The sequence below is a fragment of the Odontesthes bonariensis genome, chromosome 3 (genome assembly GCF_027942865.1).
Source record: "Odontesthes bonariensis isolate fOdoBon6 chromosome 3, fOdoBon6.hap1, whole genome shotgun sequence".
NCBI classification, from domain to species: Eukaryota; Metazoa; Chordata; class Actinopteri; order Atheriniformes; family Atherinopsidae; genus Odontesthes; species Odontesthes bonariensis.
In genome coordinates, this window is record NC_134508.1 from 6650793 (window position 1) to 6664298 (window position 13506).

At 39.3% G+C, this 13506-nt stretch overlaps 1 protein-coding gene across 1 annotated transcript; it reads left to right on the forward strand.

Annotated features, from left to right (window-relative positions):
• The first annotated feature begins 136 nt into the window (after positions 1 to 136).
• Positions 137 to 9149, forward strand: psmf1 (proteasome inhibitor subunit 1). Its single transcript, XM_075460158.1, has 7 exons — positions 137 to 377; positions 1099 to 1251; positions 2637 to 2719; positions 3010 to 3210; positions 4600 to 4656; positions 6456 to 6617; positions 8501 to 9149. The coding sequence occupies exons 1-7, from the start codon at positions 249 to 251 to the stop codon at positions 8550 to 8552; spliced, it is 837 nt and encodes a 278-aa protein (XP_075316273.1). The 5' UTR covers positions 137 to 248; the 3' UTR covers positions 8553 to 9149.
• The last annotated feature ends 4357 nt before the right edge of the window (positions 9150 to 13506 follow it).

Consider the following 13506-nt stretch of genomic DNA (forward strand, 5'->3'; position numbering starts at 1 on the left):
TTAAATTAGCTGTTTTTTCGATTTAGTTTCTTTTTGTTTTTTAAACTTTATAATAATTCAATTTCAACGATAAAGATAGTTTTCTCGTCGTCTCAGCATCAACCTGCAGGTTTCTGGTGCTCTTACTTTGAAATCTCCTGACCGGAAGTGGCTACGGTTGCTAAGAAGTTTATGTAAAGCTTCTTTCGGGACTTTCGTTTTCATTTCCTGGCGCTGATGCCGTGTTGATGTTGGCAGATTGAAGAAACATGGCAGGCTTAGAGGTGTTGTACACCTGTGTCGCAGGTAGCATCGGCTGCCCACAGGACGCTGTTGTGTGTTTCGTTCACTGGGAAATGATAAAGAATGGATACCGGTGTATCGGTTCTGGAGACGAGGTGAGTTTAACCTGCTAACTGACTGTTCTGTAATAGCTGCAACGGTTGCGAGTTAAAAACAACACAGATGGCAGCTAATGCCGAACATCTTGGTTCGTGTTGTAGCATTTAGCTTTTTATTTGTTGCAATAGCTCCAATTGAATATATCTGCAGTTTTCTCTTTGACTTACCGAGTTAAAGAGGGTCAAAGAGTAAAAAAAAGAAGCATATTATACTAAATGCATGCTATTTTGTTCATCAGTCATTCGCCGAATTGAAGAAAAAATAGAGAGCATTTAACTTTATGTTTGGTACGTCTGAGATGTAATCCATTTGTTCAAAACAGTGAAAAGAAAAATGAAATATCTTTTTTTCCCATTGGAGTTCTGTACAAGCTAAGTCGCTGGCTCCATTTAGGTTAGCATTTGCTTTCGTAATGAGCATTAAGGCCTGCATGTAATTGACATGATCAACTGCATTTGTCTAGATGACGTGTTTTAGCATCGATAGATTTAGATGTCATGTTTAGTACAGATTCAACCTGAAGTTGTTTAAGAATAAAGATCTGACAAACTGTGGAAAAAACTGTCATGTCATCTTTAGCAGGCTAACCCTCTTTGGGACCAGTTGTCCAAAAACATTGCAGGGATTTCTTTACACTTCCTGTGCTCCAACTCTTTCTTTATAAATCTGTTGATGTCTCTTTTGCTTTGTCTCTCCCCCTCCTCTGCCATCCTGCAGCCCCGCAGCAGTGATAAGAAGTCAGAGCTGCTGCCTGCTGACTGGAGCAGCAACAAGGAGCTGTACAGTCTGCGCTATAAAGCCAAGGACTCAGACACACAGTTGCTACTCAAAGCCATCACCGTGGACTCAGCCCTGATCTTTAACCTGATGGTAGGCACAGTAAACAGAGAAACCTTTTCACCTTGCATGTGCCATGTGTGAACTTCTCAAGCACACAAACAAGATGTGTTGATGCAGTTTGCTTGAATAACTAAATATTTTGACAATTAAGCATAGAATAACCCTTTTTATTCAAATTATCTCTGCAGGGAGCAGCACACCACATATCCATAAACTACTTGGAGACATTTTATAATAATTGTCTGCATTAAACTTTAAAAACGCAGTATGCCCTGAAACATCACAAGGAATTTGGTGCATATATCCTGCAGGCCCATCTACTTGTGTGTTATACCCATAAAAGTATGTTTACTGGTTGTTTAACTCTTCTAAAACTTCAGCTGGACGGGGCTGTGGAACTAATCCCAACAACTCTTGGCATCCCTGTTGTGTACGCACAGACCTGTCTGTTTTCATTTCATGATCTTTACTAATGGTATCGTTTCGTGAACCGTGTACATTACAAAATAGGTTTCTAAAAATGCCCTAAAGGCTTTGCAACCCTTTTCTGTCGCACATCACTTTACATTCCTTCATTTTCAGCTTATATCGATCGGGACGGCTTCAAATTCAGCAGCATTTTTCTTTTGTTGTACTTGTAACTGCGTCCAGCGGTGAATTTCTACGATGTGAGATCTTTACTGAGTTCACATTTTACATGATGTGACCATTAGGGGTGGGTATTGGCAAAGAAGTCACGATTCGATTCGAATCACGATGCATCACGATACTTGAATTATTGCGATGCATCGCGATGCATTGCGATATTTTCACTGAACATACTTAAAAAAAAAAAATACAGCCATTACCAGTGGCTGACTGGCTGTGTATGATCTGGATAGTGTCTTCAATTGATACATAACTCAAACCAAATCAATTCATAACTGTATTTATTGAAACAACTTTTGGAGGTATTGCCATTAAAACAAATATTACTGGACACAAATAGTACTATTACTGGAAACACTCATCACAAAAAGTGCATAGGATTTATAAAACTTAAAATAACAAAATAGGGATGATCAGTACAGACAAAAAAAGTGCATAGGCTTTATACAACTATAAAAAATATATACATATATTGCAAACATCTCTTGCAGCGAAATGCATCAATTGCATGTGTCCTATCATTAAAGGCATAAAAAAAAAAAAAAATTATTATTATTTTTTTTTAAATAATCGATACTTGGCGTCCAGAATCGATGCAGTAGATCGCGAAAATTAGATTCGCGATGCATCGTCATGATGATTATTTTGCACACCCCTAGTGACCATGCAGAGCTTTTACTGAATACCTACATATTTTCTGTTTGAACACATTTGTATGTAACAGGTATTGTTGTTTTGCTTGTTTGTGTGTGTGTGTGTGGTTAAAGAACTCCAGCACGCAGCAGGTGTCAGACTTGACGGTGAACATTAGCGACCACGTGAATGCTGACCAGCTGCAGACGTTTGACAGGTGTGTGATCCCTTATAACTGTTACAACTTGCAGACATTGTCCCGATGATGACCATAAACGGGGATCAGATTTGCTTGTGTTGTCTGTCCTTGGGTTAGACCACAGAAAACCGAAGTGTTATTTTGAAATCATCATTTATTAAACACTATCTACGTCTACAGTTTAGTTTGGTTTCTTGTCTATGAGCTAGATATTTCCTCAGCTCACCAGCTACATATAGGAAAGGAGGGTTAATGTCGTCTATATGTAGCTGTTAACTGTCTTGATGATTTAAGTCTCTTCTTTACAGCGTCTTCAAGGATGCAGACAGTTTGTCAGAGAAGGTGAAGACTCAGCTTCTGCCTTCCCAGGGGAGGCAAGCCGGACAGAAAGCAGAGAAGAAGAGCCAGAGGGAGGAGGAGGAGGAGGCGGCACGGAGAAGACGGGAGGAGGACAGCGACCCCCTCCGCATCTCCAGCAGACATCCTCACCAAGGAACACAACCTCACTGGTTAGTAACGATGTCAAACTAGGACACGTATTTGTAGGTAAACCTCATCAATTTGCTTTAGCTAAAGCTCTCTTTTCAGCTAGCTGCGACCAGCCAGAGAGCAGGCACTCCTGCTCCTTGTGGCTTTGTGTTGTTTTTCACAAAGTTACAACTTTCTACAGTCTCATAATGAAGTGAAATGTCAAAAAGGTAGAATCCAGTTATGGTTCCTCTTCTGGACACAAATGTAAGTCAGAGTTACGTCCCCCCCTCTTAGCCGGGACCCGATCGGATGAGATGTGAGGTGATGTCAGCACTTTATCGACCTTGCTGATGTCGCCTCCTTGTCTCCAGAGAGAAGGCGAGTGAGGGGAGATAAGGATGAGAGCACTGTGACAGATGGAGAGAAAGTCAAATCTGAGAGGAGGGGGGCAGGGAAGATAAAGGGGGAGATAATGAGAAATCACACACTATGGAGGACGAGGGAGTGAAAGAGATACAGGGCGATAAATGAGAGGACTGAGGCCGCCGCTGAGAGCAGACAGTGGAAGATGAGTGGGGAGAGGAGGCAGAGGGGAGGTGGGGACGACAGGAATGATCCAGAATACCCGAAGCTTTAAGAAAGACAACAGAGTGCAGAAAAAACAAAACACACAAGCTTTTACCTCCAAACATTTATCTTTATAACAAGTTTAAAGGATTTCAAGCCTGCCTGTGTGATTCTCTGTGAATTATTCGATTGCTGATGGCACAACTTGGACTAATGTTTCATTTTAAAGGGGATTTAAGATGAGCGGCTGTGCCCTTCCAGCAGCTGAAAACCACCGGGGTGTACTACCATTTCCCACCTAGAGCTTTCTTTTCCAAACTGAAAGCAGGTTTTGTTTGTGCTCGTCTTCCTCAAAACTCTACCGCCACGTTCAAAAAGTCCCCGATGGCATGCAGCTATGCTTTATTTTATCCTCAGATTGCTGTAAAAACACAGCAACGCTGATGTTACTGCCGACTTTCGGGTGCACTTTTTCTTTTTTTTTTTAACGCTTTGAGAGGTTATATTCAAAGATCAAATGTCCTGTTTAATCAATAAACCGTCACAAACCCAGTTGTATTAAACTGAAGAAAAGCAGCAATTTCTCACATTTGAGACGTCAAAGAAGAAAGGATTTTTACTTAAGAAAATTGTCCTGATAAAGTCAGCTCCTCTCTTAGCAACAGTGGTTATATTTTCTATTTATTGACTCAAATCTGGTTTCCAGGAAGCTTTTGGCTCAAAGTTTAACTGTGAAAAGGTGAAACAACAAATGGAATCAAACAGAGTAGAATAAGACCAAAGAATACTTCATCTTTGTGCCGTTTTTTTTGGAAATGAGTCAGATTTGAATGAAATTGGGTTTGTTTATGTGCTTGAAGGCCCGGCCCCATGGTTCCTCCATTCGCAGCTGGAGGGGCGGATCTGGATCCTTTTGGGTGAGTTATGTCATCCCTCATAATAACTTCCTAAAATGATATTTTTGGAAATGAATGTAAATCTGAGCATCACTCTGGCTTTGTCCTAATCTGGGATTTGAGGATGATCCATCAGCACACACAGTGACAGACAGCGGTGGATTATGTCCACCATGTCAGCTCAAGTTTTAACCTCGAATATCAGAAATCTGTTGCGAACATACTCTCGTCTCTGACTCTCAATATATCTATGAAAAGTCCTTTTTTTCAATCACTTAAGGACATTTCAAACCTTTCATATTCACTTTTTATGTTTTAATTTCCCTGAAATTGCTTCGGGGTCGATAAAATCATCTGAATTATCCCCTCAGTCAGTGACGGCATCATCTCTGACTGTCACCTGATGGTTGCATTATGGAGAGATGTGGTTAAATGTACTGTAATGTTTGAGGTAAATTCACCTGCAGTCAGCTTTACACACCGTTATTGCTCTGAGGTTGAACTGTAAAAGGTACTGATTGTTTTGACGGAATGACAGATTTGAATGGAACAGTAATAAGTTTCATTACATACGTGTGTGTCAGGTGGTCGTTGCTGCAGAGTTCTGCCGCTCTGTGTTCCTGACAAAAGGCCTTTTCTTCAGTGGTGCGAAATACTGTTGCCATGCTTTTGTATGACTCCTACAATGGTTTACATTTAAGTCTTAAAGGGATAGTTCGCCTCTTTTGACATGAAGCTGTATGACATCCCATATTAGCAATATCATTTATGAACATTTTCTTACCCCCTGCTGCGTCCTGTGAGCCGAGTTCCAGCCTCGTTTTGGTGTTAACGAAGGTAGTCCGGCTAGTTGGCTGGGGCTTAAAAAATAAAGCGTCTTGCTTCTCAAAACAAAATGCGTTCAAAAGAGTAATACATTTGCATCACAAAATGGTTCTTCAGGAAAAAGTCAGACCTCACATCGCTTGGCGCTATTTTCTCTCCCTTCGTATCACTGCGTTCAGTCACCTGCCGACAGCCGCGCCTATTACGTTGTTTCCTGCTCGGAAGCAGGGGACTGCTGGGTCTGCTCGGTCTACACAGCACGCAGTGATACGAAGGGAGAGAAAATAGGGCCAAGCGATTGTGAGGTCTGACTTTTTCTGGATGAACGATTTTGTGATGCAAATGTATTACTCTGTTGAATGCATATTATTTTGAGAATCAAGACGCCTGCAAACTTGGAATAAATCCATGAATCACACCTTTTTTTGTCGACGTTTTGGACCTTTTTGTACTGCGTAAACCAGAAACCCAAAGTGCATCAAGTGACTATTAGAGTTATGTTTAATTTTAGTTTGGTCACCTTTAAGTCAAAATGTTTTTCTATTATTTTCATAGACAAATAGTCACTACAAAAGTAATAAAACAGACAGAAATGTCATGATTTTGCTATTTCAGACTGGAGCACTTTGAATTCCACTAACGATGAAACTGCTGCAGGAGCTCGTTCGGTTTTCCTTTGTTTCAGTGTTTTCATTCGACACTTTTTACGTTTAATGATGATTTAATTTGATTGAGAAGCACATTGTGATGTCTGCTCTTAAAAGGTACTCTATAAGGGAAATGACTCACCTTTTGTTGGAAATTTCCCACAGTACAAACCAAAGCTGGGTCTTATAATCACAAAACCTACCGTTTTGCTGGTGATCGGCACTGGTGAAGCTCTGCTGTTGTTTTCTTTTTTCTTATCCCTGATGTATAACTGGTTTGAACTTGTTAAACAACAGTGAAACTGAGACAAAGTTCCCTTTCTTACATCCACATCTCCCACTCCTCAGGTCTCGCGGTGGTGGTGGGATGATAGTGGACCCGTTGAGGTCCGGATATCCTCGCTCGGGCTTTGTACCATCTAGCGGCATACCAGACATTCTGCCTCCTGGAGCCGTTCCCCCGGGAGCTCGCTTCGACCCGTTTGGACCGGTTGGACGCCACAGACCCGGGTGAGACGCGCACGCACCTCTCTGTCCCATTGGCTCACAATAACTTTGACCCAATAACTCAGAGAGTGAGCATAACATCTAAATTAGGGCTGGGCAGGTTAACTCGTTATTATCGCGTTAACGCATTAATTATTTAACGCTGATAAATATTTTATCGCGCATTAACGCAGGTTTTATTTTTTTATTTAAAAAAAATATATATTATTTTAAATTAAAAACAAACATTTTTTTTTTAGGGCTTTTGTGCCTTTAATCAGGGTGCTTGCGCAAGTCTTGAAAGTCTTAATAAGTATGGAATTTTGAAGCACTGTTTTCCGGACTTTGAAAAGTTTTGAATTTTGTGTGAAAGTCTTAATAAAGTATGGAAAATAAATGTATGGTAGAATATTACAGTATGCTCAAAGGCATTGTGAAATGAGAAATAGGAAGGTAGGCTATAAAACTATAATTTTACTAACTGGTCACGTACTGTATTAGCTTATTATTATTAGCCTATTACTATATTAATGGGATGAGATGTGAGTGAAGAGACTGAATTCTACATACATACATACATACATTTATTTTTTTTTATAGATAGTTTTTGTGACACTTGTTTGATGTGAAATTCATGTACTTGGGATTTTCATGTTTTGAAACGTTTTCATCAGTAAAAGCATAATTTACTGTAAATAATGCTTTTGTTCATTGAATACTAGCTTATAAAAATTAACATTTCTAATAAACACAGTTGGTACAATCTCAACCAATGAAGTAGGCAGCAGGCACACAAGTTACAAATACATAAAGTTAAGGTCTTGGTGAAAAAAACTATCAGTTTTAAAAAAGTCTGGAATTTTAATTTGGAAAAAGAGCAAGCACCCTGTTTTAATGGATAGGAAAGTTCAGAGAGACAGGAAGCAGAGAGAGGGGGAACGACACGCAGCACAGGGCCGTCCGATGCGGGACTCGAACCAGCTGCAGCGAGGACTGTAACCTCTGTACATGGGGCGCCTGCTCAACCCATTACGCCACCGACCGCTCCGTACTCGGCCATTTTCATTTTAAAGTTCTTCCAGACGGCGGAGTCGACAGAACCAAAGTCATCTGTAAACTCTGCCAAGTTGAATTGTCTTCTCAGCGTAGTAGTTCCAGTCTAAAATATCACTTAAAGGCAAAACACACAACTGATAGCAGCAAGTCATTCAAGGAAACAGACAGTGGAGCGAGGCTTCTACATAAAAACTACAGAAAGATGCTGATGTTAAAAGTGTGTTTGCACAACAAATGTTATGGCACTTTCATTCATATGGCAGCACATTTAAAATAAAACTAAAGGCTAAAAGCTATACACTACTTTTGGATTCATTTTTGGATTTTGCGTACAAATGTGATTAATCAGGGAAATCATGTGATTAATTAGATTAAACATTTTAATCGTTGCCCAGGCCTAATCTAAATTCTTTATCCTTTATAATGAGAAAGTATCTCACAGCAGAGGTTGTTGTGTCTTTTCTTTCTTTCAACAAAGATGAAAGCTTGCAAATGCACATGATAGTCAGCCCAGGATGTTTGATGTTTACCATCGTCGGTAAAGAAATCCTGCATATGTTGTGGTAGTTCCACCCGTAGCGGAACAGCCCACACTGAGGGAAAAACACCATTAGTGTCAGGTTTGAGCCGATGTGCTCAAAGCTCTTCACGTCACCTAAGACGTGTGTAAATAAGGCCGTATCTTTTCCAAATTTGCACTGAAGTGAGGCAGTATGGATGTAATTTAATGAGATGTTTTCTGAAGCCTAATGAGATTCTCCTGGTATAGATCTGTGCGGTTTCTGGACCGTATAAGACTTTACTACATGACAAAAATGACAGTGCTCTCTTTGTATTATCTTTATTTTCAGGCCGGATCCAGACCACATGCCCCCACCTGGCTACGATGACATGTTCATGTAGCACCCAGCGATGTTTCCTACTTTTCTACTTGCTGTTTGCTACTTATTTCAGAACGGATCCAGGCCAGAAACCGCAAAGTTAGGCCTTCTCGAGTCTTCTAAAGAGGAGTGTTTCTTTGATTGCTTGATTCTCATCATAAAAAAAGACTCGTTTGAATAACTTGGACAGAAAAAAAAACGTTAATGATATGAAATAAGTTTAAAATATACATGTTTAAATCTGGTTTTGAAGAATATTCGCCATTATTTTGAAACGGACACATTGTGAAGCAGTGATGCGACGACTGAATGGGCCGCTGGGTGGATCCCTGTGTGGGGAGATTTTATTCTAGCTGACAGCTCACATTCACCTAAAAAACAAAACATTAAGGTGGAAACTCATCTTCTCTCTGCTTTCTAAATGATTAAAGTCGTTCTCATTCTTATCATCCAATTAAACAGCATCTTCTGGTTGTGATTCATTGATAAAAGGACATTTATTTGAATATTTTGTTTTCCTGTTGGATATATGAAAGTATTGTTTGTAAGAGGGCTGATCGAACAACATGGCTGACTAATTATCTTCTGCCAAAAGACTAATAAAAAACCTCTGACTTGACTTTCCTCTCTGTGATGTCCTTATTTTCTGATGCTTTTTCTGGAAAATTACACAAAAACTGTAAAGTTAGCTGCAGATGGAGAGCGTCAACATCTCCATTTTCCCCTTTAATAGTCTACGAGTTTAAAAAAAAGATAAAATATGTCACTGCTACCTCCTCCTAAGTTTCTGTTATGTTTTTAAAATTTTTAAATGAGATATGTCATTATTTTCTGCTCTGCTAGCTCTTCTTTTTCCAGGTGACAAACAACCATCTCCAGTTCTCTCTCTGGACAGCGAGGTACTCGATGTAAATATCTCCGCAGACACCACGGCCCGTTGATGTGGTGCTCTCTGTAAGGAACACTGAGCCACAAATGGTCTGAAAACAGGAAGCTCTAACGAGCTTGAGCAGAGGTGGAAACTGGGAACACCTGCAGCTCCGTGAGGCTTCACTGTTAATGGTCGTCTGCATGTTGACATACTGATGGCTGGCAGCTTTCATTTCAAATCCCCATTAAATCGGATCAGAAGTGCTTTTATGAGCTGTTTTCCGGTACAGAAAGGTAGTTTTGTAGGAATTCTCAATGGTATTTTAATGATTTCGCTGTTCTGGAAAATGATTTAGAGATTTTGATGACTCATTCTGTGCTTGGAGTTGTATTCTAACCTCTAATGTATCTAATAAAATGCTTTGATTAAGTTTGTATAGATTTCAACAGAGAAATAGATTAGCAGGTGCAGTCTGGGCTAATCTGGAGGGTGGTTGCCCCCCCGGTCTTATATTTAACTGGAGGTAAACAGAAATCAGCTACTCATTTCATGGGGAGTTTGTTTGCATGTCAACATCAGCAACTTCTGCAGGTTTTTGATCATTTTAAGCAAATCAACATTTGACTAAATGGTGGCAACACAGGAAAAAAAATCTGAGGTCCACAAAATCATTTCAAATACTTCTGACGGGGGCATGAATGTGTATGTGTCAACAAACCTGACCTCTCTCCTCTCTGAGCCCTCCTCAAGTTGTCTTCTTCATTATCTGGACTAATCGGTGATATATTGCTTCAGATAATATTGTGAATCCTTGTCACTTCAGGAGGTGCGCACACAGATTAATTTGTTCCTTTAAAACTCTGTTTTAGTTCTGTTCTTTGTAATCAAACTTGATTTCTTTGAGAAATAAATGGACGAGAGGAGAAGTGAGTGGGAGAGATGATGCTCTGAGAGTCACGACTCGACTCGCAGCTCAGTCACTTACACTCGACCTGTCTCCTGTTAAATTTAATTAAAGCAGAGGCACGCTTTCCTCAGATCAGCAGGTGTTTGCAGCTTTTGTACCTGCGTGGGTAGAAAGAGAGGTGAGGATTTCATTTTGTCTTGTGGAAATGTTCGTCTTCGACAGACATGACTCATCCTGACTGACTGAAGATTTCTCCAACATCATTAGTCATCCAAACATCAGAAGAGTCGTAAGAGAACAACAGGGAATCAAAGAGACAAAAGGAGACAAAGAACAAGATGAAGGTGATATTTCCCCCCCCCCAATTTAAAGTCTGCAAAAGACGAACAGTAATAATGAGAGTGACACAGCCCTGTTACACTTTGAGATAGGAGTTCAAAACTAAATAAGTAAATATTTGGAGCAAGAACATCTAAAAATGAGCACAACCAGCACTGACGGCCTGTCATTTGAAAACAAACCGCATCTCTGAGTTAGGCTCGGTTTAACTTTAATCGAGTGTGTGAGGGACCGAGCCGGTCAAGCACGAGGACACAGAAATAATTTTCAAGAAAAATGGGTTTATTCCCCAAAAAATAAACTACAAACAATAGTTGCAGGGCCCTTAAAAGAGATCAAATAAAGAAACTAAACTCAAAGCCAAAAATCAAGATTTTAACATAACATAACCTCAAACTAAAGGTTCAAAAACAAACAAAGGGGACTTAAATACTGGCTGATCAGACCATAGTGACACACTGAGGAAGAAGGGAAACATCTACACAAATTTAACTACCAAAAGTAACTAAACACAGTTAGCTTAAGAATCAACTTAAATGACTAATAACTAAACAAAGTTAACAAAATAAGCAAATCACAAGAGCAAAGAGAACTAATGCAAAAATTAAAATGAAGACTCTATGGTCTTCCCCCATGGAACTCCAGATGGTATCGCCCAATCAGCCAGTCAATCTGGGATTGGAGTGTGCCAGCCAGTCCAAGGAACCCCCCCCCCCCCAGCACCAGCAAAAGAAAGCACAAATTAAGTATTTGACTAAATCAAACATACAAAAGCTAGCTAAATGTGCGCGCTACAAATAGAACTAATGTATTTCAATATCATCAAATGAAAATAAACAACCCGTATATTTGTGCTACAGTAAACGTGTATCAGGGTGTATACAGGTATAAACAAGTTAAATTTAAGACTTTTTAAGGACCCACGGCCACCCTGTGTATATGTAAACTCAAATGAAAAAGTGTCGGTGTGTGGCTGCAGGTGTGGCCATCACAGGGTGATAACAGACAGAGAGAAGCACGCTGGATTAAAAACAACAGCAAAACAGAAACTTTATTGGTCACATTCACAAGATCATACTTAAAAATCAGCTGATCGGTATCATCATTACATACAGGATATGGCTCCTCAGTATGTACAAGAACAAGGCATCAGACCTTCGCTGCGTCACACACGAACAACATGCAGATCGGTCTCCTGCTGAAACCCACAGGGCAGCGTCTTAAAAAAAAAACCATAAAGATGTCAGAGAATGTTTAAGTAATCTCCAGAGTGAGAAAGGATTTCACCCGATCGTTTAAAATCCTCATTTGATGTCAAATTACACGTGTTTTAGGAGAAAGTTTCACAGAATCAATTCACTTTATGTGATGTGGTTTTTAAAGGTTTAGAAATAGTCTGAAATCCTTCCAGCCTGGGGTTGTTCTTGTATGAGACACAAAGATAGTAAACATCTGCAACCCAACACTCGTCATCACAAGTTGATGCTCTTTACTCTTTGTAGGACTGATAAACTATCAGATCTAAATCATACGGAATGATCCTTTAAGCCTTTTAAACACAAAACACGGTTACCACTCACAGTTTTATACAACAGTTCTTTGAGCAGAGGGTTTGACATGAAACGTGGAATAAAAGAAATGATGGCAGGAATATTAAGCTGAAAAACAGCCTCATCAAGGGGAAGAAAAGGAAGAAATTTATATCAGGGGACCTGCGTTTTGTGGTTATCCTGTTTGGATTTACAGATCTATATAAGAAAAAACTAGTCCAAACAAAGGGAATATAAACAGAAAAATCTGTGCTCAATTGTGGATTTTTGCAGATGATGTGACCACAGAAGAAGAACACTTAAGGTTTAATTGAGGGTCACTAACGTGGCAAATGAGCATTAAAACAAAGCAACATGAAGCGTGTGATTATTAAACTCATTTCATGTCTTAGATCTCAGTATTTTTTAAATGTGATTGTGAAGAAAAGGAGAATTTATCAATCAAACGAGAAATAAAAAAAAGACTAAATTATTCATTTTGCTATATCTGTAACTCAGATTTAAGAGTTTCGTCACTTCTTTCGTGTAATATTGCAATAAATATTGTACATTCGATCAAATAACAACTGATATTTATATAGTTCTCTGCAACTGTGTGAACATTTGTTTCCTTATAATAACTTTTCAGAGGATAAACATTTTCATGGGTTGACCATACAAGGAAAACACCTTAAAATCAAAGTGATGAATCCCTTTAATGAGCCATATTCTGTGCTAAATGTCTCATATACTGATGGCAACATCTCTGATATACAAACAGACACAACATTCTTTTTTCTTTTTTTTTCTTTTTTACACTTCATAGACTTTAATTTCTATCATTTCATTCTGGTTTCTCAAAGCGATATTTCACTTGGATGGAATATTTTCCTTAGACGTGATGTATAAATTCAGCTGCTAACAGAGGCCGCCCCGCGCACATCTGTCACTCTCTTGTTTTTGAATTTATGCTGAAAATGTTGCCGTTTATGCCTCTTCAGAGCAGAAGTGAAGAGTGCAGGATGACCAATGTCAGATATGCCAGATTTGTGGTGTCAACTCCAGATTTGCCTTAAAAAGTAGCTCGTTGAGTGTTGAAAGATAAATAAAGGTTTGTTCATGAAAATCATTCCTCATCTGTGAAATATCACTTCATCTAAATAAATATACATCTATTCTTTTTTGCACATTCAAGACAGAACTTAAGAAGAAGAACAGGAATGTTTATACAGCTTTTTTTTTTCATTGTAACTGCAGGGAAACTTGTGTGGCTATTTCCACTAAACTGTTTCACCAAAGAATGACGGATAGTATGATGGTGCGTGACAAC